This window comes from Leuciscus leuciscus, assembly GCF_965113295.1.
Source record: "Leuciscus leuciscus genome assembly, chromosome: 10".
In the NCBI taxonomy this organism is placed as follows: Eukaryota; Metazoa; Chordata; class Actinopteri; order Cypriniformes; family Leuciscidae; genus Leuciscus; species Leuciscus leuciscus.
In genome coordinates, this window is record NC_138734.1 from 10,449,029 (window position 1) to 10,476,987 (window position 27,959).

The 27,959-nt window shown below is 37.8% G+C and overlaps 2 protein-coding genes across 6 annotated transcripts in view; both read right to left on the reverse strand.

Annotated features, from left to right (window-relative positions):
* Positions 1–12,806, reverse strand: part of veph1 (ventricular zone expressed PH domain-containing 1) — a 132,143-nt gene extending 119,337 nt beyond the window's left edge. For both annotated transcript variants that reach the window (XM_082182934.1, XM_082182933.1), the window contains exon 1: positions 12,651–12,806. The gene's annotated coding sequence lies outside the window, so the exon portion shown is untranslated. The remainder of the gene's footprint in view (positions 1–12,650) is intronic.
* A 3,906-nt stretch (positions 12,807–16,712) lies between these two features.
* trip12 (thyroid hormone receptor interactor 12) overlaps positions 16,713–27,959 on the reverse strand; it is a 62,826-nt gene continuing 51,579 nt past the window's right edge. For 2 of the 4 annotated variants that reach the window (XM_082182836.1, XM_082182834.1), the window contains 12 exons: positions 27,765–27,916; positions 27,244–27,386; positions 27,006–27,162; positions 26,792–26,890; positions 23,461–23,575; positions 23,134–23,288; positions 21,607–21,771; positions 21,293–21,457; positions 21,087–21,200; positions 19,142–19,236; positions 18,487–18,590; positions 16,713–18,369 (listed from right to left, as the gene is read on the reverse strand). In XM_082182836.1, coding sequence (XP_082038962.1) covers positions 18,173–18,369; positions 18,487–18,590; positions 19,142–19,236; positions 21,087–21,200; positions 21,293–21,457; positions 21,607–21,771; positions 23,134–23,288; positions 23,461–23,575; positions 26,792–26,890; positions 27,006–27,162; positions 27,244–27,386; positions 27,765–27,916 — 1,661 coding nt within the window. In that variant the 3' untranslated portion in view covers positions 16,713–18,172. Of the gene's footprint in view, positions 18,370–18,486; positions 18,591–19,141; positions 19,237–21,086; positions 21,201–21,292; positions 21,458–21,606; positions 21,772–23,133; positions 23,292–23,460; positions 23,576–26,791; positions 26,891–27,005; positions 27,163–27,243; positions 27,387–27,764; positions 27,917–27,959 lie in introns of all 4 variants that reach the window. The other 2 variants (XM_082182835.1, XM_082182833.1) reach the window with 1 other exon arrangement.

Genomic DNA, 27,959 nt, shown 5'->3' on the forward strand with positions numbered 1-27,959 from the left:
GGGCCAATGCCGACATCTTCTCCAAGCGCTCTTGCATCTGCACCACATAGGACACAACATTCATCGGCTCATCCCTTCTCTGGTCCCCTTCCCATATTTCTCGGAGAAGAGCCAGAGGACCTCTTACCTCATGTCCATATAGGAGTTCAAAAGGGAAAAAAACAGTAGATGTTTGTGGCACCTCTCTATAGGCGAACAGAAGGTAGGGAAGCCATAAGTCCCAGTCTTTACCTGAGTCACAGACAAACTTGCAAAGCATCTTTTTAAGGGTCTGGTTGAATCTTTCGGTAAGCCCATCTGTCTGAGGGTGGTAAGGAGTTGTTCTTAGACTTTTGATGCCCAGCCGTTTGTAAACCTGTTTCACCAAGGTAGACATTAAGTTAGTTCCTTGATCTGTCAAGATCTCACACGGAAACCCAACTCTGGAGAACAACTGCACAAGACAAGTCGCCACATACTTTGCTTTGATGGACTTCAGAGGAAACACTTCTGGATACCTTGTAGTGTAGTCTGTTACAACAAGCATAAATCTGTTACCTGTGCGACTTCTTTCAAAAGGTCCGACAACATCTATTCCCAGTCTTTCAAAGGGAGTGCCTGTGATTGGAAGTGGTTGGAGACGAACCCGACACAGGCCATATGCAGAGACTTTTTGACATTCTGGACAATTTCTACAATACTGTGTTACCTCTGCCTTCAAGCCAGGCCAATGAAAGTGTCTTCTAATCCTAGCGAGGGTTTTACATTTCCCCAGGGAATTGAATGGCCCAGGACAAGAATAACTTTGCGGACACACTGTGGCACCACCAGCTATCCCCTGTTGAAGAAGATATCTTTCTTTTTTGACGTCACAGTCAATCTCATTCTCTACATCCTCTGGCTTTGCCCTTTCCAGGGAAGGGACAAGACTAGCATCCTCCTGCTGTAACTGAGCAATGTTAGTAGGCAGCTTAAAGTCTGGGGAAAAATTTGAGAATGAGTCACCTGGCATGTTGGAAGGATTATATCAAATATTTTCCAACCTTTTCTGTTGACGGGTTTTCCAGGTTTTTTTCCTGGGTTTTCCACAACGAATGGATTTCTTGTCACAAGGATTAATCAAGGCAGGTGAAACAAACTGTCTATGCACCAAAGTCTGGTCGCTGCGAGTGTCAACTAGAGCATGGCATTCTTTACCGTTTACTTCTACAGAGGTCATGATTTTTTATTTAGTTTGTTTTGCTTAGTTGGTTTGATTACTGTTAAGTTTGGTTCTGTTCAGTTGACCCTTTTAATGGGCCCAGACCTGACTTTATTTTGTTCAGTTTTTCAAGTAATTTAATTTGTAACTTTGTTTGGCATTTAATAAATAATCTTCTTTGTTTGGAAATCCTGCATTCTGTGCCCTTTACTGCTTGGTCCCTCACATATGGTGTCAAGAAGTGGGATCATGAAATACTAAAAATAACCCAAAATAATGTGTAAACAACCCAGGAAGAAGGATGCATATATGCATGCGTGTTCTCAGTTACCGTCCTTTTGTGTGGCCACGTCACCTGCCATCACAATGCAAATAAGCATTTATGATGTAAATAACCAGCATTTTAAAATAGAAGTACCACACAGATTTCACCTTCAGTGGCTTATAGTTTGAATTTATGCTGTTTGTGTGACGTAATCGAGATCAAGCAGCACAGTGACAACAGCACCCTCTTTGCTCACAGAATTTGGTGTAACATCGACAACACAAGTAAACCGCATTTACAAGACTTTAATAATAAATCGGTTTATTTCCCAGTAGTGATATTAAAACATTTGAATATTCGGGCTCATAAAAATGTATTAGTTTAAAATGATGTTTAATGAAAAAGAAACAAAAAATGTAAAGAATAAAAGAATTTAAGCTCAAGCAGCGCGAACGGAAAAAAACGGCCAATAAAGCAGACTTATCTGCTTATTTATCATACAGAATTACACTTATCGTACAGAATGTACACATACACTCAAGTCAGCAGCATACGATTATTGTGGAATATTGTTTCACGTTTATGTTGAGAAAAACAATAATATCCACATGCTCGAGTGAGAAAACGCTGCGCTGACAGATGTTGCAGAGACAAAGATAACGGTGTGCTAAGCGAAGTTTCTAACAGCACTTTGCGTTTTCTGTTCTTACCTGTCTCCCTCAACGAAACTTAAAGGAAGTATCTCAAAATCATTTTATTATCAGATAAGTTATCATCTTGGCTCACGCGAGGTCCAGCTTAGCTTGCCTGCAGTCGTGAATGCAGTGATGGACAGCTGTCTTTCCTCAACGACTGGTGTTTGGATTGCATGTGATTTATCATTGTGGTGATGATATTATAACTCAGATTCTTTCATTCATTTGATCAAAAGTAATTCCATTTTGTAAGATAATTTTCAATTAATTCCAAACTTCACGAGGCAGACGACAACATTATCTGATCAAATACAAACAACTTTTTAACACGCTCCACAGCACCCCCCAGTGCATGTAATTATAACTTCGAGTTAGCTCTTGGGATTTATCATAGAATCAATGCATTTACTAGCATGACTACGTCAGACTTTGTACTTCCGCTCAATTTCAGTTCGCGTCTGTACTCAGTCTGAGATAGCGACCTATCTCTCAGTTGTCCTCCGGCCTCAAAACAGCCGGCCAATCAACGAACAGAGGGCGGGCTGAGAGCCGTGACGTAGACGCTGATTGTACCGTGGATGCGTAGATTTACTTCACATAATCTGCAAAAGTCGTTCACAGACATGTTCACTCCGGTATTTCACTCGATGGTTTTGTTTTCGCATCATACATGTGTTTACAGTGGGAGTTAGATGCGGCTGAGTCAGCGCATAACACACGTCATAACCAAACGTTATGTGATTGGCTTACGGGTAACCAATGATTTTAAATGATTATACCAATGATTCCCCCTCTACAAAGCAAAGTGAAGTAGCAGAGTTTGGTATTACCAGGCTATGCATTTACGGCCAAAATTCGAATAGTATTTTCTTTTTCGATTAATAATTACAGATCGAATATTCAAAAATTCTAATATTCGGGCACACCCCTAATTAAACCGTAACCATTCGTGTATCTGACTCTGAGTATTCCATTTGTTATATCTGTTGTGATGTTAAATAAAGCATTAAAATCAAGAAGTGTTCCAACATGTCACTGGGAAACTTACAGGCTCATATATTATCCTCTCGTACAGTTACAGATGCAGCATTTCGACTATGACACTTCTACATGAGATAAGAACTTTTTTTATCATTTCTTTGGTAAAGAAAGAGTGAGTTTGCAATATATTTCCTCCTCCACTAAAAAATCTAGCCGGTTTATGCTTTAGCCGTTTATGACTTTATGATTTTAGCAAAACGGGTAAATGATTGGAACACCCTTATTGTAAAAATAGCCTATATTTTGATAAATAGGCCTACAATAAAACCTAAGTTCTAATAGGGCTGTCACGATTCCTCGATTAAATTTGAGTACCTGATTTGAAAAAAAAAAATCCTCGATTGCAATTTAACTATGTTGAGTAACCAGCAAAATACCGGAAGTGGCGCATTCCACGGACAAGAATCCATAAACCGCATTATATAACCATTTTCTAAGGCTGCACAACGTATTAAAACCATTTACATACCATACCATAGCATAGTGGTATGGTGAATTCACAAAGGCTGCGATTTAATTAAATAAATATATGCCCTGAGGATTTAATATAATATGGGTCAATGACATATCACTTTTTTCTATAAAGGCCCGAACACACCGGGACGAATTTCGCGCGCGATATTCGCCGACGTTTAACGCCTCGTGACTAAACAAAGGGCGCCAATGTGAGTGTGCACACCGACGCGAAAAACGGCACGCGTAAAAGCGTAATTTTTTTTTAAACGCCTCGGGTTTGTTTTTTTGGTTTGACGTAGTGTTGTTTTTGGCGGCCTGTTTTACTTTTAGTTTTAGTCTAGTCTTTGTGTCAAGCTGTCGTTTTAGTTTTTATTAGTTTTAGTCACGTTCATACTCTTTTTAGTCTAGTCTAGTTTTAGTCGACGAAAACTGATGACATTTTAGTCTAGTTTTAGTCGACGAAAACTGATGACATTTTAGTCTAGTTTTAGTCGACGAAAACTGATGACATTTTAGTCTAGTTTTAGTCAATGAAAATTGTATTTTATTTAGTAATGCAATTCTATTTAACCCAGTCAATATAGTATTTCAAACAAGGTTATCTTATTATATTTAGGGCTGTGTCGGTGGCAGTTTGTTGGTAATGGACCAACTACCAGCGGGGGTTGTTTAAAAAAAAAAAAAAAAAACTCGTTTTATATTTCCACACAAAGACGCGTGATATAGCCTACCACAATGCGCTTTGAGAGGGATGTGGGACACGAGCAGGAAAGAGTCCATCGATCTCTTTTCTGATATCTTCATGTTTTCAACTTGATGTAAAATGGTCTGAAGAGCGAATTTTATCCTCCACAAGGGCGAGATATTTAAGCTATGTTTGAGATTGCGCTGCCAGAGAAAGTGAAACAAAAAATCACCCGCGCGTGTGAAACGCGCTTTACAACTAAACTTGACGCGCCTTACCAGATAACAAGCACAAACTGTAGAATTTGACATGCAAGTACAAATGTAGGCTATCTGTCCTACAGCATTTTCTACTTTACCACAGTAAAGAATACGAATATAATAGGCCTTATTAAAAGTGAACCAATGAAGAAACGTTTATAATCCCCTTAGAAAATGGGTGAGACGTGAGTGAAGATTTGGGAAAAGAAAGAGATTCCTTGCAGGGATGAGTCACGTTTTTTGAATATTCGATTAGTTTATTTAATTATAGAATATCGAATAGGTTGTGCGATTATTCTTTAAAATAAACTCCATGTTTTCTGTGCTGATGCGGTGGTGACGCGTTCATGTAACCAGAGGGTGACGATTATGAATGTCAAATATATCAATGAGACATTTTAATGGAATAACTAATGGAATAATATTGTTAAATTTGCTGATAATCGGGTGACCAGATCGCAAACCAGAATTTAAAGCCGACAAAGCTATGGGTTCACGCCATAGATAGTAGCTATATAAACGGGTTCACGCACAACTCTCTCATTCGTCGTGACGTTATAACATTTCGTCTCGTCTCGTTTTGGTCAACGAAAATGAAGAGACATTTTAGCATAGTTTTTATTTTGTTAAACCACATTTAGTCTCGTTTTTATTCGTCAACGATATTGCATTATACATTTATTTTAGTCATCGTCACATGACCAGCATTTACGTTGCGTCTCGTCTCGTTTTCGTCAGGTGATAAAGGTTCGTTGACGACAATATTTCGTCATAATTTTCGTTGACGAAAGCAACACTAGTTTGACGCGCCGCGTCAAAAACTATCCGACCAATGAGATTGGCGCTTTTGCTCACGTGTCTGGAGCTTCTGAAGTTACAGTAAAACACAACTTGGGGGCGCTCAAACACAAAACGGTCTTGCCGAGCACACATACGTAACAGCGAAGAAGATATACGCAAAGTAGCGTCTCTGCCGGGAAGAAATGACGAGGAAGATGCAAGGCAAGATGAATGTAGAGCTGCTGGTCTCGTTGGTGTCGGAATAAAGAACTATATGACAAAAGCGACAGCGATTACAAAAATATTGTTAAAAGAGAACTGTTATGGAGTGGTATTGCAGAGTATAGACTGTTATGGAGTGGTATTGCAGAGTATAGACTGTTATGGAGTGGTATTGTATTTCTGTTTTACATTAAGCGCCATCTAATGTCAGGGAATGAATTTGCATGTTCACTCGGCTCATCGTCAGCGAAAAACGCTTGGGTGTGAACACAAAAAACGCGTTGAAAAACGCTGGCGAATAACGCGCGCCGATATTCGTCCCGGTGTGTACGGGCCTTAAAACCTATTTAGTTTGAATTAATTTTTAGTACATTTAAATAATACAAATTATTTTATGTTTTCTTATCTTAAACCCCAAAATGTCAGGTGGTGCAACTGTCCGTACAAATGAATGAGAAAACTATGTAAAATGGTGTCTTAATACTAAAAAAAAATAAAAAAGTAATACTACGGAACAATTTTAGGTTTGAAACCTTTAAATACATTTTATAAATATCAGTAGTTTTAAAGCTGTTGACATAATTGGTAAACTTTTGTCCAGTAATTTTTTGTATATTCTTACATGTCAGGGTGGTACAACTGCAAACGTGGATCTTTTATTATGAATTGACAAGGTAATAAGGGTTGTAGATCTCTCTCAAACACTGGTGAAAACTGCTAATTTAAAAAATGGGTAGGCTGGTACACTTTCCATGTCAGGTGGTACATATACATATACATATACATATGCTTTAATTATTTACATGCTTGAAGGCTGCGTGTGTCTTAGAGCAGCTCCGTTCAAAGTAAATGCTGCTCCACATGAACTGTTCTCATTTACATGCGTGGACCCAGAAAGCAATTTTGTGTTTAAAAGACATCTAATAGCCGTCCAAAAAGCCCTGACGTCTAGGCTAAAACAAGGCAAAATTTGGGCTGTCAGTTCAAATTTAACAGACGTCTAAACCATAGCCCAAGAATAGACTAGTCATCAATTAGATAAAGAAATTAAATGAGTGAAGAAATGAAACCAAAAACCTTATAATCACTGTTTAGTTTGCTTACATGATGGAATATCATACATCTCGCAAGTTATTTTGGCACAAACGACATGCAACCAAATTCAAGGTTATTTTGGCTATAAGTGGATTACTCATAGCCGGACTATATCTGGTCTAAAGTTAATCTAGACGGTGAAATGACGGCTTTTGCTTACTGCGGTGCGTTAAACTCCATCTCTGTGTATGCTGTGAGTTTGGGTTGCTTATAATGTTCATCTGGGAACGCAATGTGCGCCATTTCCTCAGATTTGAAAGGTGTATCATTTATAAACCTTTGCCAACACAGGAGAAAACATCAATATCTTTCTAAATATGCAAACTGTTGTTCATTGTGATCTCAAAATAAAAGTTTAAACCCTCGCGAGTTTGCATGTTTTGATTTTTGTAGCGGCTGTGGCATTTCTATCATAAAGATCAAGTAAACAGTTTAATTAAATGTTGTTTGGCCAATATTAAACAAAGATTGAATCTGCTGTAAAGTGTAACAACACTAGGCCGTTAGCATCCTCTGCAGGTATTTGTAATAATACATAATGTAGCCTTACATAAGATGATTATGCATATTTTGTATTTTAAAAGTGTTGTTCTATAAACATATGATTACTTGCTTTTGATACTTTATTTGAACCAAATATTATTTGCCTCATTGTTATTAAAGAAATTTTAAAGGCTTAGGTCTTTGCTTTTGTCTATTTTTAATACCACAAAAAATACCTGATTACAGCCCTAATTTCTCATTTCCATGCAAACATGAACAGGCACGTGTTGATTTTGTGAATTTCTCCCTTTCACACATTTTTGTTGCAAAGTGGGTCACACACACTGGCATAAGAGCAATGTTTGCGTTCACATTATCTCATTATGCAAATGCAGCAGAAAAGTGTAAGGAAGACATGTGCTGAACTACACAGGAACTCCACAAAAAAGGAGAACATTATAATTTGCTAAATATGCTCATGAAGGAATCAGCATTAACAGCTAGCACAGATTTTGCATTATTTATGGCCTTCAGAACTGCAGCTGCTTTGAACGAGTTTATGACTCATACAGAAACTCATATACTGCACATGAGGCAGATAAAACTCATACACATGATTTGCAATGGCCTTTCTCTCATTCCTTCACACACATCCATAGAGCACTACCATGGCCAAGGCCGCCTTAATGCACGGGCTTACCTGGGCTGAAGCCCAGGGGCCTCCCAAGTTCAGGGGCCTCCCATGTTCAGGTTCATGATGAGCTGAAAAGGTCATTTTGTTTTAACTTGTCAGATTTTGTCGCTGTATGTCGCTAGTCGCTTGTGGACGTTGGTAGTGCTGTCGCTCTAATGTTATTGTTAAGGTGCGTTCACACCAAACGCGAATAGAGCGTCTGGCGCGAGTGATTTCAGTGTTGTAAAGACGCGTTTACGCGCGTCTAGAGGTCCCGCGGCGCGAATGAGGCGAGACTGCTCGTCTGGCCACATCTATACAAAACACCACCACAAGTGATATTATACAACTATATCATTTTAATTTGACTAGGAATTAGGCTCAAAAGAAACAGTATGCTGTTGGGAGAGTGTTTTTATATTACACACAGCAGTGTTCAGGGATTAAATCATTTACTAGATTAACGATCGATCAATCTACAAATTAAACTCACTCATACTGTCATCAATTACTAAAACGTCATCCGAATTTGACAAATAGGCTAATACATTTTCTTGTCCCTAATAGTCAACATAATGCACTGTAAAATGAACTGCAGCAGTGCTAAACTTGCATCATAAAACTACAACACTCGAACTATAAATGTATGAATTAAACTCACTGAGACTGTCGACAGTTTCTTTTCCATGCATCATTTTATTATATCCATGTTCGTGGTTAGTTACAGTCAAATCATATAAAACAGTGAAATCGCCCTTGAACTCTTCGGTCTTGCCGATTCACATGCAATTTCACTCGAGACGGTGACGGGAGGTGAGCTCCACTGAAAGGCTTCTTTCCTATTGGTCGTCGCTCGCGAAAATCGCTTCTCATTTGCATAAAGTTGAAATTTAGTTGCTGTGTGTGGTTGTTTAATAAAGTGTCTTGTGTTTATGTGCTCAGTGATATGTTAATAACAATATTAAAATGAAAAACAATATTTAAAAAAATCACTGTTGTAGGTCTCGAAAGAAACTAATGCATTTTGTGATGTAGATTACCTAGATAGGCTATTACACTTTTTTTAAATGAGACTCTTTAAATTGAGGGGATGGGGGGCCTACAAAACCTCTCAGCCCCGGGGCCTAACATTAGGTTAAGGCGGCTCTGACCATGGCTAAGACTATTTCTAACAGATATGGGAAAATGTGGCATTTTAGATTCTCTATAGCTTCATAACCTCTGCAGTTACATATTGATGTCTGTTATTGAGAGGAAAGAGTGCAGCACATATTTACATATTCATCTAAATTCAGCATGGGCGGTGCCAGGATAGTATTTTGATAATAGGTATATCAAACTTCTTTACCCCTAAGCGAAGAATGAAAAAGAACTTCGGAGTGAAAATATTGGGACCTTTAAGCAGTTTAACAAGCCTGAACAAAACACATCAGCTCTGTCTAGAGTCATCACTAAAAATTCAAAGGGCCAACAACTACTTATATTTTAGGTGGGCCCCCTCAATGTAGGCTATGCTACAGTGGACCTTACTGGGCCCCCCTCATCAGAAGACCCATGTGTTTTGGCCGTTCATTTACACGACAACAAATGAACGTGTTGTCGTGTGGGAACGTATGGGAGCCAAGTGTAAGTTTTTGAAAACTATACCGTTTTCATCCTTGTGCAAACTACAAAAACGTGAATTTGTGAAAACGGTGACATCATGCGCATGCGTATAATGTGTTCAGTCTATAGGCTCATAGTGTTTCTTTACAAAGTGACATCACCAACTACAACGTTGCCGTCTGTACGCTAAAACGCAAGGGAAAAAGTCCATAACTGTCGTGTAAACGTACCCTAAGAGTGAATACCCTAAATTATTAGTTTCAATGGAGTACTTGTTTCTGATAGGTCCAATCGCACAATCCAGTGGTCAGATACTATGTCCTAATATTCCCCATCGACCATGGCAATGCTATACACTCACCTAAAGGATTATTAGGAACACCATACTAATACTGTGTTTGACCCCCTTTCGCCTTCAGAACTGCCTTAATTCTACGTGGCATTGATTCAACAAGGTTCTGAAAGCATTCTTTAGAAACGTTGGCCCATATTGATAGGATAGCATCTTGCAGTTGATGGAGATTTGTGGGATGCACATCCAGGGCACGAAGCTCCCGTTCCACCACATCCCAAAGATACTCTATTGGGTTGAGATCTGGTGACTGTGGGGGCCATTTTAGTACAGTGAACTCATTGTCATGTTCAAGAAACCAATTTGAAATGATTCGAGCTTTGTGACATGGTGCATTATCCTGCTGGAAGTTGCCATCAGAGGATGGGTACATGGTGGTCATAAAGGGATGGACATGGTCAGAAACAATGCTCAGGTAGGCCGTGGCATTTAAACAATGCCCAATTGCCACTAAGGGGCCTAAAGTGTGCCAAGAAAACATCCCCCACACCATTACACCACCACCACCAGCCTGCACAGTGGTAACAAGGCATGATGGATCCATGTTCTCATTCTGTTTACGCCAAATTCTGATTCTACCATCTGAATGTCTCAACAGAAATCGAGACTCATCAGACCAGGCAACATTTTTCCAGTCTTCAACTGTCCAATTTTGGTGAGCTCGTGCAAATTGTAGCCTCTTTATCCTATTTGTAGTGGAGATGAGTGGTACCCGGTGGGGTCTTCTGCTGTTGTAGCCCATCCGCCTCAAGGTTGTGCGTGTTGTGGCTTCACAAATGCTTTGCTGCATACCTCGGTTGTAACAAGTGGTTATTTCAGTCAAAGTTGCTCTTCTATCAGCTTGAATCAGTCGGCCCATTCTCCTCTGACCTCTAGCATCAACAAGGCATTTTCGCCCACAGGACTGCCGCATACTGGATGTTTTTCCCTTTTCACACCATTCTTTGTAAACCCTAGAAATGGTTGTGCGTGAAAATCCCAGTAACTGAGCAGATTGTGAAATACTCAGACCGGCCCGTCTGGCACCAACAACCATGCCACGCTCAAAATTGCTTAAATCACCTTTCTTTCCCATTCTGACATTCAGTTTGGAGTTCATGAGATTGTCTTGACCAGGACCACACCCCTAAATGCAATGAAGCAACTGCCATGTGATTGGTTGATTAGATAATTGCATTAATGAGAAATTGAACAGGTGTTCCTAATAATCCTTTAGGTGAGTGTATCAGTCCATATCTCATTTCACATGCATGACTTTTTTCCCCCAAACAAGTTAAGAGAAAAGCCCGCCCAACCACAAATTTCATTGGTCAACTCAAAGAATAGGTCAAACTTAATGGATTCAGTTCAGAGTTAAAAAAAATCATGGATGGATCCAATCGCTACCGTCACTATACTAAGGTTAAGGTTAGGACTTAATATTTGTTTCAGCATTTGGGGAGAAAAAAGTTTTATACAAAAGAAACTGCCGCCATCTTGCATCTCTCAGTTATCGATTCTAGTGAATATTACCTCAGCATTTATTCAGTATTAATATTACTGTAAAAAATGTTATTATAGTGTATGTTGTACTGGACCACTTTTTAAGAAAAACAGTTACGTTTATAAAAAACGTAATAATTTAAAACCCATGCAATTCTTTTTTTGATAAACCTATGTTAGCTTCTTTTTTCTCAGACATGCTGCAGTGGCTGATTTTAGGTCAGAATGTCCACTAGTGTGTTAGTGTCCACCCTGTTAAATCAGAAGACCTAACAGAGTAATTTACTAATGTATGTAAGTTGTAGAAGTTCTTCTTTGTTAATGTTTTACATATGGTTTCCAATCAAACTCCAGTTCAAACAAAAGTAATATCTGGTTGTATGTGAGAGATAGGAAATCATCCATCCACCAATTTTATATGTCCACCCTGTTTCTATTTTGTCCACCCTGTTAGGCAATTTGTTTGTTTTTTTACAATAATGTCATGAAAAAGGCAATAAATAAATACTAATACTAGCCTAATACTTCAATGACAATGAAAATGTATTGTAGTACCAATAATGTAGTAGGCTACTTTAAAAAGTAAACAGAAAAGTCTTCTAGGCATTTGTATTTAAAAAAAAAGAAAAAGAAAAAAAGAAACAAAAGATCATAATACATATATTTCCTGCTAATTTATTAACTGATATGTTTATAAATGGACAAGAGCGGTCAAAGAAAATTTACACAATGCCCATAAATTAGAATGATACGTATTTTAAACTGTTGTACATTTGTTCCTAACAGGGTGGACATTTTTGATCTATCATTCATTACATTTATTTAATAAATGGTTCACCCGAGCTTGACCAATATTATTTTTCAAATGTTTTACATCACCCATGATTACATCAAATTATTATTTTTTTAAATGAGTTTGATTTTCTAAATTGTATGATGTCCAAAATGCACCGAATACCAATGACCCCGTTACACATCTCAGCCACTTTAGACATCAACATGTGCACCGCCAAATGTAACGTTAGTGTTAAAGCTATAATAGGCTTATAATCCATATCTGCCAAACAAACAACTTTTAATTTGCTGAAATATAGCCTAGTATGTTGTGATCATTTGCACGTGACTGTGTATTCATAGTGAACGCGACCACCGCAGTTAAACAGACCAACTTTGAACACATCGATATACATTAATTCATTGCATCTTATCTGTGAATTCATTGAAAAGAATTTGTAATTAAATCTTTATTGCTAGCATAAGGATGCTGTGTTTCTCGCACACCCCTGATCAACTTTTACAGGGGGAAGCTGATGTCAAAACACATTTCCTCAAGCATCATAAGAGCAAAAGCAGGCTCTCAAAATACACTCACTCACCCCTTTTCTGTCCACCAATCCGTGTCTTTGCAGCTGATATGAAAACAAAAATGCGAAATGTTGGATTTCTGAATAATCCAATGCGAGATGCTCGCTGTTTCTACCAACTTCTCCCACAGGACGCAGTTTTATTTCCAGTCATTTGAGAGCTGTAGGTGGCCGTTTCGCCGCCGTGTGGTCAGAGCTGGTGTTACAGTTAGCAACAGGTGCATTTCTGACCCCCAGGGGGGCCACAAGGGGTGCTAGGGGTCCCAGAGCCGGTAAATATGACGTTTTTCTAATAATAATCATTATTAAAGAAAATAAATAAATAATATTTTTACTTATATAAATAAATAATAAATGAATACATCAACTAAATAAATAAAATATAAACAAATAAAAAAGTTTGTTTAAAAAAATTAATAAAATATTATTTATATAAAAAATAAGTAACTACGTACATAAAAATAACATTTTATTTTAATAAAAAAATACATTTGATAAAAAAAATTAATAAATAAAACATGATTAAATAAATGCAAATAGTAAACTGTAAAAATGTAGAGTAAAAAGCACAGTAAACGTAAAAATGAATGTATAAAATAAATACCTTTCATTAAAATAAATGAAATAAAACAGTACACTACAGTGAGTAGAAAAACACATGCAATGATTTAATGTAATAGAAACTAAATATTTTACAGATTTTTCACAGTATTATCTGTATACGTAAAAATATATCTGTATTTAAATTTTAGGATGGGGGTCCTTCGCATAAGAATGATTATTATAGGGGGTCTATGGCATCTAAAACACCGAAACCCCCTGCTGTAGGGTAGGCTACTTTGACACATTCACCCATAAAACTGTTGCCATTTGTGACCCAAAATTTCGCAATTGTTAGTGTTTAGTAACAACGTCTTGAGCACAGAAACCAAAAGATTTGTGGCGCCCTCATGTGACCAACCTCCCACCACTCACTTTAGTTGACGTAATTCATCTTTGGCATTAAATTGTAGGCTATTTTATTTTTTTAATACTTTTATGTGTTAATTTACACCTGCTTAATAGAATATTTAAACACAAACTCTGATTGTACTTGGTCCCAAATATCTAGGTTCAGGGTTTACGCTAGCAAGAAACTGTAGGTTATTATATAAAATATATTCATCTTGTGTGGGGGATGTTGTTGGTTGTTCGGTTAATATGCACACACTTGTTTTGTAACTACACTTGCATTGCAACAAGGCTTTGAAAGCATTGCATTGCAGACGCGCTACCCTTTCTAAATAGAAAGTCCCGTATGGTCTGGAGGCAAGATGCAGCCCCTGGTATGGAAACCCTGGACAGGTCTGCAGCACAGATGTCTGCTTTTAATCGATGAAGGACAAAATCACATTCCCTGACCGGGAATCGAACCCGGGCCGCGGCGGTGAGAGCGCCGAATCCTAACCACTAGACCACCAGGGAAGGTCTTACGCCGCGAGTCTCTCCACTGGACCCGAATTATGCTCCGGATTAAGTGCTTGTTAATTGCCCTCCAGAATTTAAACTCGGCATGAAATGCTACAATAAAAAAAATAACAGTATTCAGTTAGCATACTCCCACTGTTGTATATAAATGACGGGATTGCTCACTGTAGCATGAAATGTTCGAGCGGCCATATTGGTGTTCCCAAACAAACGCAAGAGGGCATCACTGACTTACCGCAAATACCTTGACATGAATCACCCGATTTGCAGCGGATCGGTGGGACAGGATTACTTTATTTGATGTAAATAAATGATTTCGCATTTTTAGTCTTTTCGAGCAGGATAAGCGATATAACGTTACATGAATCGTTAAGACAATAATATCCTCCAGAGACCCAGATATATATATATATAATTTCGTTTTTTTTTTCTCTCTTCATGTCATCACATTTTAGAGCATAAGAAACAAATAGTAAAAGAGCATTTTTGAATGCTATTTTATTCATTTATGATGCTATGTCCTCTATAGTGGACACCAAGACTCAGTTGCTTAAAAAATTAAATATATGTATAGGCAAAAACAATGGGATTTTTTTAAATTATTTTTTTTTAAACACCGATCAATTTTGGGGTTTCAGGATTTTTTTTAACCAAAATTTGTATAAAGATGATTCTCAACTATGTTATGAAAGATATAACGGAATGAATTGATACACCATTTTACTTTATGCAATATGTGGGTAAAATGGCCATAAATTAATATTCCCATTCAATGCAACTATACACTATCTAATTTGCACATTGTGTTCTTGGAGCAACATTTAATGAAAAAATAAGTAATAATTGGAGTAATAATTAGAAACATTTGAATAATATCATCTAATATTTCATAGGAATATTGATATATAATTTATTTCCATATTCACTTGTGTCTCCCAAAATGCCTGATAAATTAAGTCCTGGTGTCTTATGACATGTATGAAATCAACGTCATGTTCTGTAACAGAAAGTCAGTTTTTGATTTGAAACCCCATAACGTTTTCCTGAGATGTTGGTTTATGAAATACAATTTGTATAGTAGACCGATTTAAATTATAATTACAATATATTATCATATTTCCATAAGAGTGCTACATTTGATCACTAAATTAATGTCAGACATTTTTAAAGACCAAGGAGAAGTTGTTTTCATGGTGAAACCTCCAAACATTTGGTGTCTCTGAAAAAGTGATTGTGCTCTTCACGGGACACCCAGGTCGTGACATGTATGATGTCAGAGAAATTCACTAAAATATAATGTCCTCTACAGTGAACAAAAGTCTATTCCTGGGTCCCAGGAGGATAATCCACACTGGTAACTGGACTTACACAAAAATTGATTTGAATATACACTAAATATCACAACACATAGCCCCTATTATTATATTGCACTATTGAAAGCGACAGTATAAATGCTTGGAAATAAAGCTTTGCGTCTTTAAATCGAGTCAATGTTATTTCTCTGAATAAGTTATGAAGCTTGCGTGTTATTTCCTGAAATCTTTTTGTTGACAAACATCAAAGTTGGGGAAAGTTACTTTTAAAAGTAATGTTATTCCCTAAAAAAGTAACTAATCGAGATCATTTGAAAGTAATGCATTACGCTACTTTTTCTTACTTGGGCTGAGCTTGCTTGTTTTTTGATAATAATAATAATAAAAAAAGGTCCTTTCACACCAAAAGTGCAATTGATAAGCCTCAAGCTGAAGGAAATGCAAATTCACACGTGTACATTAGAGAACGCAGCACAAACCCTTTCAGCTGTGCTGCCGTTCTGGAATAAGATCCAGGTAAAGAAAGCTCAACACTTATTTCAGCAATAAAACAAGTAAAATAAACATGACGTTTATCTAAAGTCATTTTTGCTTATTACTATATGGTTTAATTGGATCATCGAAGGTCAGCAGCAAACTTAAGACATTGGTTAATAAATTTATTTGTTTTGTTCAACATTTAATTATTGCAGGTTTGCGTAATATCTGATTTTGCATTTCACCGTTTTAATTCATTTTGAGGAATACTGAATCTGTTGTGCAAGTGAGATGAGTAAGTGCATGCTCACATTTAGTCTAGAACTACAATAAGCATCATGTTTACACAGGGCACAGAACGCCTCTACACCTCACGAATGGGGACATGCGAGCGGTCAGAATAGATGGGAAAAGAAAGTAACTTGCATTACTTATTTGAAAAAGTAACTCATATTGTGTGGTAAATTTAAAAGTGAATTACTTGTACACACTCCAACACTCAAGCAACCCACATGGAAACAGATATTCATAGCTCAAATACAGTCAATGAATTACATTTGTACATTCCTGCCATTTCTATTAACAGCTGAATGGAAATACCTTATGAGTGTATCTGTTCTTACACTCAAATACTGGTCAGCCACTTAGTGTGTTTTCTGTCGATTCAAGTAGTAGTTTTATTTTTATTTTTATTTAGTTGTATTTTATATTACCTTAAAGTTGAATCGCTTAAGGCAAATAAACTTGCATTTGATCCTTGACAATGTTGGACTCATTAAGCAACACAAACTGCAGCTTGGTCAGTAAAAGGACAGGCTGAGTCAAACAATTACTTTATTTATGTTCAGGTAAAAACATGAACCTGATGCAGTAAATTATTGCAGATCTTAGAAACCAGCACATGAACAATGAGGACAGGAGAGCGCACAGCAGCGCCTCCTCCTGGCCACAGACTGCAGTGCACACCACGGTTTGTTCCAAGCCAGCAGTGCAAAAATAAACTACAGCAAGAGGAAAAAAAGAAACAATAGAAAATAAAAAAAAGCAGACAATCCCACCTCAAACCGGGTGTGAAACCTGCATATAAACTTTATTTTATTTAATGAACTTTTTTTTTTCTTTTTTTCTTTTTGAAATGCAATCTGGCCATGAAACCATAAAATAAGACCAGCCAATTCTTTTAAATGAATTTCTTGTGCTCAGCTACATTATGGGATTAAAGCCCGGCTTCATCAGCCAAGCAACTTCAGCAGGCCCATCATTAAAGACCTCAAGTTCCCAGAAGTCCAGCAGAGGCACACTACTATAACCATATAGGAGTCTATTTACCCAACTGAATGGATACATCTTTTCAACATGGAGCTGACACTATGTGAAATGTCGGCCAGAAAACAATTTCAACTTGGGTTAAAAAAAAACAAAAAAACAATAATAATAATAATAATTATAATAATAATAATAATATTATAAAGATACTACACTTCCAACACTACCCGCATTCAACCAACTGGAACTCTTTTACACGTTCAAAAACCCTTTCAAATAAAAAGGAGGGGAAAAAGTAACACAAGAGGAAAAAAGAAATAAATGAAATGGAACCAAAATGCAACAAGACTCCGGGGGTATAGTACAGAACAGAGGGGAAACTGGGCAGGAGAGCACACAGCTATTCTATCAAATGTGTCGAATAAGCAAAATCTGCAAATGTTTGTCTGTACAAATGATCTTTGGAGCTATAGGAACCCTCGGCGGCTTGATGAATGCCCCCTCCCCAACAGGAACACACAGTGAAGATGTCATTCACCAGTAGAGAAAAAAAAAAACATCCCTTTATTCTTGATACATCAGACAGCAACGCAAGATTTAAAATGTCACCCAGGTTTTTCTCCTCTTTTTTTCAGATTGAACATCTCTCAACTACTGATATATTTTAATAATCTGCTCTGAAGTGTTTTATTTTTTTAAACATTTCTTTAAAAAATGTTTTTCTTTTCTTTTTTTGAAATCTGATGAGTCGCATAACACCCTTTCCTCCCGTTTGGGAGTCAAAAGGAAGTCTCTTATGTTCTATTGTTTAGTTTCTGCAAGCTGCTTTTCTTTAAACAAGTAGGCTGTACATATTTTGCCTCAATGTGGGTGTTTAAAAAAAAAAAAAAGAAATGAAAAAGGGGGAAATGAAATAGGAAGAGCAACTCTAAAGGAAGAAGTCACGATTTGTGTGGTTCTGCAGTGAGTTGATTGAAGGCCATTTTGAGTGTGAGGGTGCAGGAGGTGAGATCAAGACAGATGGAAAGACTGCTGGCCCTCGCGCGCAGCAATCAACAGTTTCTCGCGCATGATCTCGATGCTGGAGTAATCCGGCAGTTTCAGGTAGTTCACACACGTCATCACCGACGGGAGGAAGTCGTCTGGGTTCTCCGTCGACTCGAACGTCTTCCGAACGATGGTGAGGGGAGGGTTCAAACTCCGGAATCCTGAAAGGAAGCAAAGAAAGAGGCCGTGTTATCTGAGAATATCTCTCTGAAAGCTGATCCTCCGCTGTTGTGACCACAAAATCACACCAAACCCCAATGATTGAAACTGTTGCGCACCTCCGACAGGAAGTCTGGGGCTCCCTGTGACAAACTGCAGGAAGAGTCTCTGCTGCTCCGCATCAAAACTGCTCAGCACCTCAAACAGGAACCGCACGGCACGGCTGAAGACAAACACAACAAAAGTTCTGTCATTCATACAGCCAGGGATGTTAATTACAGTTTGTCTGATTATAATGCAAGTTGTGATTACGCATCTACTGGTTTTGTTATTAATGCTGGAATACACTAACCCCCGGTTTTAAGCCTGGTCTCAGACTAAAATGTTAGTGCCATTGTTTTGTCTCTAGATTCACACCAGTAATGTTAAAAATCTGAATAGATTTTAAAACAATGCATCATACACTTAGTAAATGGTTACAGAGGGAAAACTGGCACTCATGCATGACTGAGGATGGCTACAGGCTAGAAGATGCAGGACAAGTAAAAACAAAATGTGTTCTAAAACTCAAAATATTAAACGTGTTTGATATCCTTTAACTGGATTCTGAAGCTAGCGAGAATCAAAGTCTGTCTATCACACAGTGTGATTTCCTGCTAAATTTGTCAGCTCTGACTGACTCAGACTATGCAACTAGCGCCGACTCCTCCAGACTGTAAATCTGGGCAAAAGTATTGCAGTCTTTAGTATGAGCATGCCGGTGTGATTATATACCTGTCGTGTGTGTAGCCGTGGTCTGGTCTGCAGCACTCCATTAGTGTCTTCACATCCCAGGACTCTGACTTGCTGCCACATAACAACTGATCCAGCTGTAAAGGGAGAGCACACACAAGAAATAAAGGCCATTTCCACCCTGATTTCAGCCCTCAGATTTAAACTCTTTAAATGGCGATGCCCACTGCTATGATTGGAACACTTTTGAAACCTTACAGCTGCCAAGATTAATTTTTAAAAGTGTTGTTGATAACATTAGATCTAGAACCATTCCCGTTTCATACGTCTGTCGAGCACACTAATGCAATGACCTCACCATTGCAACATGATTTCTGTACTCTTCCAAATGCCTTCATTATAACTAACACAGCACAAACATGATGTAAGTAAGAGATTTGTGCAGTGTAGACAGCATTGATTATAATGGGAGTTTTGGTGAGAGCTTGCGCAGCTGAAGTGATCGACACCTCCGGCGATTATAAAGGGAGCATTCTTTGATTGCTTTCTGTATATAATTTAATTTAATCAATTTAAATAACAAGGGATGCACCGATACTGCGATTGTGTACTCGCACTCACCGTTGGTATAATGATACCAACAACTGATACCACGCAGCATGTGTGCAGTGTTTGTGTCCAGACAAAGAAACACTGACAACAGAGTATTATGGGGTGGGAAAGAAGGCTTTCTATGAAGTAAATGCATCTAATCAGTGGAATATTAAACAACATAGTAACACGAGCGCACATCCCTTTTTCACAGACATAAGTGGAAAGTTTGTAATTCGGTCGAATGTCAATGGCAAAGAAACTATAACGATAACTGACGGTAGAGAGAGGTAGAGAGAGAGAGAGAGAGAGAGAGAGAGAGAGAGAACTTATGTTGAATGCTCTTGATTGCTGATCGTTCACTCAGCACACGTGACATTTGGATTAAAACTAAATCGTACATGCAAGTAAAACATGAACTGACATTCCCATGTTAAGAATTTTCATAAGCACAATTATCAGACAGAGCACGAATACTGAATTGAATTCTCTTTCAAGGACAAAATAACATAAAATTAAGTAAAAATGCCCATCTTGGTGAAATTTACATTCATTAGGCTAGTAGTTTTTATAGAATCAAAATTGGAAAATATAATTATGATATTTCACTGGTATCTAAACATTTGAACCGCTGACCCAATCCTCAGCACTGAGTCCTGCTGGAGCTGCTCTAAATATGCGCTATTCTAGTAAATGAAAGATGAAATATGATAACAGTGAAAGTAACAATCTCATACAATACATTTTAGCAGGCTTAATTAAGCATGAAAATAACTGAAGGAAATATATATTTGCTAAACAAATTAAGCCAACTAATAGGATTCATATTCTTTTGGATTCTCTAGCCAATATAAAAAAAAAACGTCAAATGCAATGAAAATACAGGTATCCGTATCGGCAAGTACCAAAGTTGAAAGTATCGGTATCGGACTTGTTCTGGAAAAAGTGGTATCGGTGCATCCCTATAAATAACAAATGTTTTCTATGTTATTAACAAGAACAGTGTGAAGTTTTGTGTAACCATTTTGTCACTGGTTTAAATTTACTTGATTGTAAACGATTTTGGTGACAAATAATGTCTGACTGCACAAGAGTCCTTCATAGCAAAACAATCACAGAATAGACATTAGAATCATCATGCTTTCTTAAATATTGCTGCATTACTGTTCGGTCAATATCTAGGTCATTTTGGCAGCTTGGTTTCCTCTGTTTTTGGTTTAAGAGGACATTTTGATGTTTAAACGTTTTAATGTTTTAAATAGTACCTCTTGTATGTCAAAAGATCAGGGAACATTTTATTTCTCAATTCATGACCCCTTTAAAATAGGTAGGTTAGCACCTTCAGTGCTTGTCTACTAAAGTGAACTACTGAATGAATAGAAGTGAAAGCACTGACCTCTTCAGGATAAAAGTACTGCAGGTGTTGCAGAGGAAAGACAGACTCAAATCCTTCCCTAAACGACTCAAACTGCCGGGAGACGCCCTCATTGAGTGTCCAGTAGACCACCAACTATAGACAGATGGAGCAAGAGGCAATGAAGTTAGAGCGGTTCATTCAGACTACACAAATAATGTGATGTGTCATGTTATCCAGTCCCCTACTCTGAGGTATTCCTCCAGGTTGTGAATGGTGACTGGCACGTCTTTGCCCCCTTTTTTCAACTCAATGTTTGGGAATCCAGGCAGAGTAAAGTCCAGCCCCAGATCTTCCACCGAGCAGCCGTTCATGTTGAGACTCTCCAAGGCCTGCTGCAGGGTCTCCCGCGTCTAACAAATACAGACAGATACAATAAACAAAGAACATTGCAGATGTCTGTTGGTTTTAAGAAATGTCATTTGTAAGTGTCATCACTGAAGTGTGCGTTCCATGTCTTTGAATGGTTGTGTTTATGTAGAGGTTAGGGGTCAGAGCTCACATGTGATCTGTCCTGCTCTATTCTCTTCTTCTGGCGGATGATGTCCTCCAAGTGCTGGATGGATTTGGCGACACCAGGATCAATGTTAACTAGGTCATGAGAGCTGATGGAGGACTCGTGCCTCAGCATCCACTTATAGAATGGCAAACCTAGAGGCAAGTCCAACTGGAGACAAAAAAACAAAACATCAATTAACAAAATTATACAATATAATATAATATATATAATATCATTTGTTGTGTCTGGGGTAAAACCCACAAAATTAAAAAGTTCATACAGACAGTTGCCACGTTCACACTTTGATTCTGTAAAACTGCCTAAAAGAGCCTTCTGTGTGAATGAAGGTTGTTACAATTTACTAAAACTTTAAAAAGTAACCATTTTCATTACGTTATAAACGTAACCTGAAATAAAATTATAAATACATTTTATTCCAGCATTTTATTCTTGTTTTCATTTCATTTAACTTGATGTACTAAAATAAACTAAAACTGAAAACTTTGTGCATTTTGGCAGGGCAAGTAGAAGTCTGAACCAGTCTGAATAGGCAAGGCAAGGCAAGTTTATTTATATAGCACATTTCATACACAATGGCAATTCAAAGTGCTTTACATAGAAGAAATAAAAAAAAGAAAAAAAGAAAAAAAGAAAAGTTTTAGAAAAACAGTTTAGAAAAATAAAATAAAATACAGTACTTTTAAAAATAAAAAAAGATTATTATAGATCTTTCCTTCCAAGGATTCCCTTAAGACTTAAATCTTTCCATCTTTTAACCTTCAATCTTCTTACGACTTCCATCTATCAACTTTCCTTTAACTTTCTTTTCTCCCTCATTTACTCACACGTTCTTTTCACTTTCTTTAGCACTGCGTTCACATTCTTTCTCAGACGAAAACTTTAATATCGTCATTTAAATACTGTTCTACTTTCAAACTTTCAATAGGCCAATAGACAAAATTGAGTCCCGATACTGAATAGCACAGGTAAATGCGGCATTTATTTGAATGGGTTTATGTGAAGATTGTTTTAAATTCACTTAAATTAAGTTGTTATATTTTTTTAAAAGCCTACTAAATGTTCAAATTAAAAGCTTTTAATTATACTGTAATGCTGAATGCCTGTAATTAATGGCTAAAATTGAGAAGAAATCAATTTCATAGAGACATCAGTAGTAGTATTGGTGATACTGGCTTTCTTTCAAAAAAAAAGATGCCATTAAACAAATATTTAAAATATAGGCCTAGGCTACTGTATGTTGTTTCTACATTAATTTGGAGATTAAATGTGAAATTATTACAACTTAAAATATTAAAAACTTTAATGTTGGGTGCGATTAATTGCAGAATTTTTTTTTTATCGACTGAAAACACTAATAATAAAAATAATATCTCAATTATACTAAAATAAAACTGCCGTTCTGGCCCTGGTGTGCATTCAAACCAGAAAATGTGTTCCCAGCATCAAGATCTAGTAACGTATCTTTCATACAGAGATTCTGGAAAACGTTCACAATTAGAGTAAACATACCAATCTGAAGTCCATGATCGCTTTAGCCATGAGTTTCCCAAGAAAACGAAACTTCATTTTGATCTTGGCGATGTGAGCTGGTTTGGTAGTTCGTCCAAACGGTACAGCAAACAAACCCCTGGAACTGAACATATACTTGGTACCCTCCTGACTCCCTGCTCCAAGACAGAGTGCGAGTGTGTGTGTGTGGGGGGGGGGGGGGAGAGAATGAGAGAGGGAGGCAGGACAAACAGAGAAAAAACAAACTTAGTGAACAGCAGTAAAATGCTATTTGCATTACACTGGAAACCAGGCTCAAATTTATTTTGACAAATATATGACAGTTACCTTTAGGGTTGGAGAGAGAGACTTCCTCTCCTCTCCAAAGACCCAAATCAGCCCTCTGCAACTCCTGAGACACCAGAGCATAGAACTCTTGCGTAGGACCGAGACCTGTTCCCACCTGAGAGACAGAGAGAAGACAGACATAACAGATCAAACAGACAGAAAAGTGGACTCCAAGCAGAAACGGACACGCTTGTTTTTATAAATCGACTGTTGGCTCTGTTATGGCTCGTTTCCACTGAGCGGTACAGTTCAGTACGGTACTGGTTCGGGTCGGTAAACCATGAATCGGCTAGCGTTTCTACTACCAACAGTACCCTTACTTGATAGACGTGGTGTAGCCTATGCCGGAAAGAAGCGATCAACGTCATTTTCGCGTGAAGGAAGCGACATAAACAATGGATGACATACAGCAGATCTTGTTCTTGCTTCTCGGCGTATTTGTCACAAGAAGCCAAGCGCCGACATTAGACGTTTCTCAATACCAAGTACGCAAAGTTCGGACTTGCCAAGTCCGACTCAGGAGAATGAGTCCCGAGGACGCGAGTCCAGTAATTCTGCTAATGGAACAGCGCGTTCTTGAAAGCGTCACTCAGCTCGCTCTGCTACTCCGGTTATCTCTATATGTACATTTTAGGCAACAATAAAACGAAATGTTATAAACCACCACACTGCCTCTTTACGTTTTCATTTAAAGAAATCTTAAACATTATAGCCACACAAATGTGGTTCAGGCAACGCGTATTGATTATATTCACTGCATGTAACGTTAGCCTATTTATAACAAAAAAATGAACAACACTGCCTCTTTTCGTTAAAATTTTACAAATATTAAACTTATTAATATGGTTCAGGTAATAGGTGCATTTGAACTCTGATAAACTTCACTGTAATAAAATTACAAAACTAAACCCTGTCTCTTTTTGTTAAATTTCAGTTTTATCAATAATAGCCATTATAAAAGTATAAGTAAAAAGTACAAGAAGCTATCAATAAGAAATAAAGCAAACAATTCAGTAGGGGTGTGAACCGACACTGGTCTCACGGTTCGGTTCGATTATGATTATTATGTCATCGATCCGGTTCAATTCGATATCACGATGCATCACGATGCACCGCATCCTCAATTTTAAATTTTACTTCAAAAGTGATGTGTGCGCGCATGTGCTCGCCTGTTCGGGAAGTTGCAGTGACAGAAACAGTGACATTCCAGTTTAAGTTTCAAGGGATTAAAGCTTGTTTATGACACTAAGAAAAGGAAAATCTGTCAAATAAATTTTGTTTTAAAGAAATGTTCATTTAAAAGCAGCGCTCATTAATCAGTGTATTATGTTACCATTAAAGATGCGCGCATCAACCGTCGCCGAGTCCGCTGTTGAAAGTGATGATCATCCATTTATAATCACGTGTAACAACACAGAATAATTGTAATTTGACCATCGGGTGCGGATACTTAAATCAGAGAGAGTTATTGGGGCGGGTGGATGATTTGTTTTTGGCTGCGGATTCGGGTTACGGAGCTCATCCACTTACTCTAAAGCAGTCAGACTCTGCCGGGCGATAACAGCTCGGGGTGAAAACGGCTAACGTGGTTTATCAAGTTAGTGGTATTATTACCTCCTGCATATTATATTTGTGCGTGACATGAGCGTACACAGCGCGTGTCTTCTGCAGGTCGTGCTTACCACGTTGTTCATAAAAGCCGAAATGTGCCCAGATGTTGGCTTTCAAAGTAGTTGGAGCATTTTTAATTTTCTCTCACTCACGTCTCACCTCCCTCTGCCATTGTATGCTACCGCAACAAAGCACGTACGCGACAAATGACGTAAGAAATAGCGTCAGTACATTATAACCGGTTATGGTCTATTACTGAACCGATACCGAATCGTCCTCGTCTGCATCGCGATGCATCGTAGAAACGATTAATTTTGACACCCCTACAATTCAGTCAAACATACAAAGTCAGCGCTCTAGTCTAACGTTACAACGGTAAAGTTAAATAGCCTAAATATAAAGTTATGAAATTTCACTTAGCTCCCTCAGTTTGGCCAGGGAACAAATTATAGATTCACAAGACCAAAGATCGCCCGTTAGGTCTACACAAGATGAATTATATCTCATGTTTAACCACTACAGAGACGTCAGAGTCAGCGGCAAAGGTCAGAAGGACCAGCCGAGGAAAGGCTGTTCCAGGCGGGGTACATGAGCGCCGAGCGCCCGGTGATTGCTTGGATCTCACAACCTGGATCAAATTTACATAAATCTTTATAAATAAACCACAGATTTTAGCTTTAAACAACTACATTCTTGCCTGAAAAACTCTTAAAATTACATTTCGTGACACAGTAACAGTAGTATTATATTTAAAATGTATATTAAAAAAATGGCGCTTCTTATGTCGTCATTCCCCTTGTAGCACGCGCAAGTGACGATTCTCTGTCAACCAATCAACGTCCTGCAGTGAGTCTAGCTCCACCCTTTAGTACCGTACCACTGTGCTAGGTACCCCAACGGAAGGGTACCCAAAAAGTGGTACGGTACGGTTCGGCATTTTGGTACCATTCACAACTTTTGACAGTGGAAACGGAAATAAATGCGTACCGTATTGTACCGTACCGTACTGCTCAGTGGAAACGAGCCATTATTTTACAAGCACACTCATTGGGTCTGGGTCTTTCAGTTGGGGCAATAATTTTTTTAATCAAATCTAAAACTATATATAAATGTGATTTGGATTGGTTATGCAAAATCAGATGTGGGTGTTTTTTGTATGGTTCAGACTAAAACTAAACTAATTACACAAGAACTAAACTGATCACAATAAAACTAGTCAGATATACATACAGTATATATTGCAAACAAAACCTTTGGGACATGTGGCTGATGGATGTTTTAGGGTAGAAACATACACAAGTACATGAGCACAACTGCTGCTAGCTCCACAAGTTTGATTTCACAGAAGAATTTTGCATTCTAAATGTACTGGAATGATTTTGATGACAGGTCAGGTACACTGCATTCTGACTGGGTGCCAAAGCGGTATTTGCATAATAATCAGTTTTCTCTTTTGTGTACTACTGTCAAGGAAGAGTAGTAGCATGAATAGAACCTTGCTGAACAAGTTAAACTATCAGCATGTTTATAGCAAGCTACCAAAATAACACATCTGCAGCATTTAAAGGCCCTCTTGGCGCTAATGTTTGTTACTGTAATACAGTAATGTAAGAACATACAGAATGTATGTGTACAAACAATGTTTGAAATGGACTGGCCAAGAATTAGTGTCTGTATTTTTAGAAATTATGTTTCTAGCCAAATCGTCAGTCATGCATACCTCATTCTCGTATTGAATTTCCAGCATGGCTCTGGAACTCCCGAGATCTTGCATTACTGACTCCGCTTGCTTCAGGAGCTCATCACGGTTTATCGTTCTCTACACAAACAAAACAAAGAGAAAGAGAAAGTTAGATACTAGTGAAAACACTACAGCTATGGAAAATTTGGAACAATTACAGCATGAAATGCTTAAACAGGAATTTTAAGACAACCTTCTTCCTGTCAAGGCGTGGAGCGACACGGCTGTCTTGTGAGTCAGACTGGTTAATCTCAGGGTTGGTGTCAAGCAGACGTTGCATGGCACGATCACGGTCAAACGCAGTCACGTAGAAGAGCATCTGCCGTGTGTCAAATGGGAAGAAGAACGGACTAGAGGAGAGAAGATTAGAAGTGTAAACGGTACAGAACAAGAGACTCTGAAAAATTAAATAAAGAAAGAATTTGCGGTACCATGTCTTGCCGAGCTCAGTGAGCCAGGTCGGGATGTTTCCGGTCATGATGACCAGTGGATCCTGCAACTGTCTGTTGGCCTTTGCTGTCAGTTTACTGTTAATAAACTCACCAGTGGGAATGATCTCCTTACATGCAGCATTCTGGGACAAAGAGAGATAAAAGAATAAGATGATAAAATATATAATCACATAAATAAAAAATATATTTAAGATGTAATTACAGCCATTAAACTACTGTAATAATGATTTTATCAAAGTACTCAATTACAATAAATAATTAAATAACAACTGCAATAAGTAAAAATAAATGCAATATTTAATTATAATATCTAAAATAAAAATATATATAAATAAATAAATAAATATAATATATGAAATGTTATAATGCAAAAAAACATGATTTTTTTTTTTTTTGCTTCTGGGGTAATATATGAGAATCACACTGCAAGAGTGTGTATTGTTACTGTAACTCTGTGCTTTAGTACTTATGGAAGTGTTCTCAAACACTGAGGTACTCACGTTGTACAGGAAGAACCAGTATCTACTGATGGAGTGCAAGACCCTCAGCAGCAGAATCACCTCCATGGAAGGGTCATCAAAAGTGATGCCCTCTGGAGGACCACAAATGAGGTATGACTCTAATGCGTTTGTCACACTAGGACACACACCCTCTGAAAACACACAAAAACTCCATAGTCTGAATAAAGAAATTCC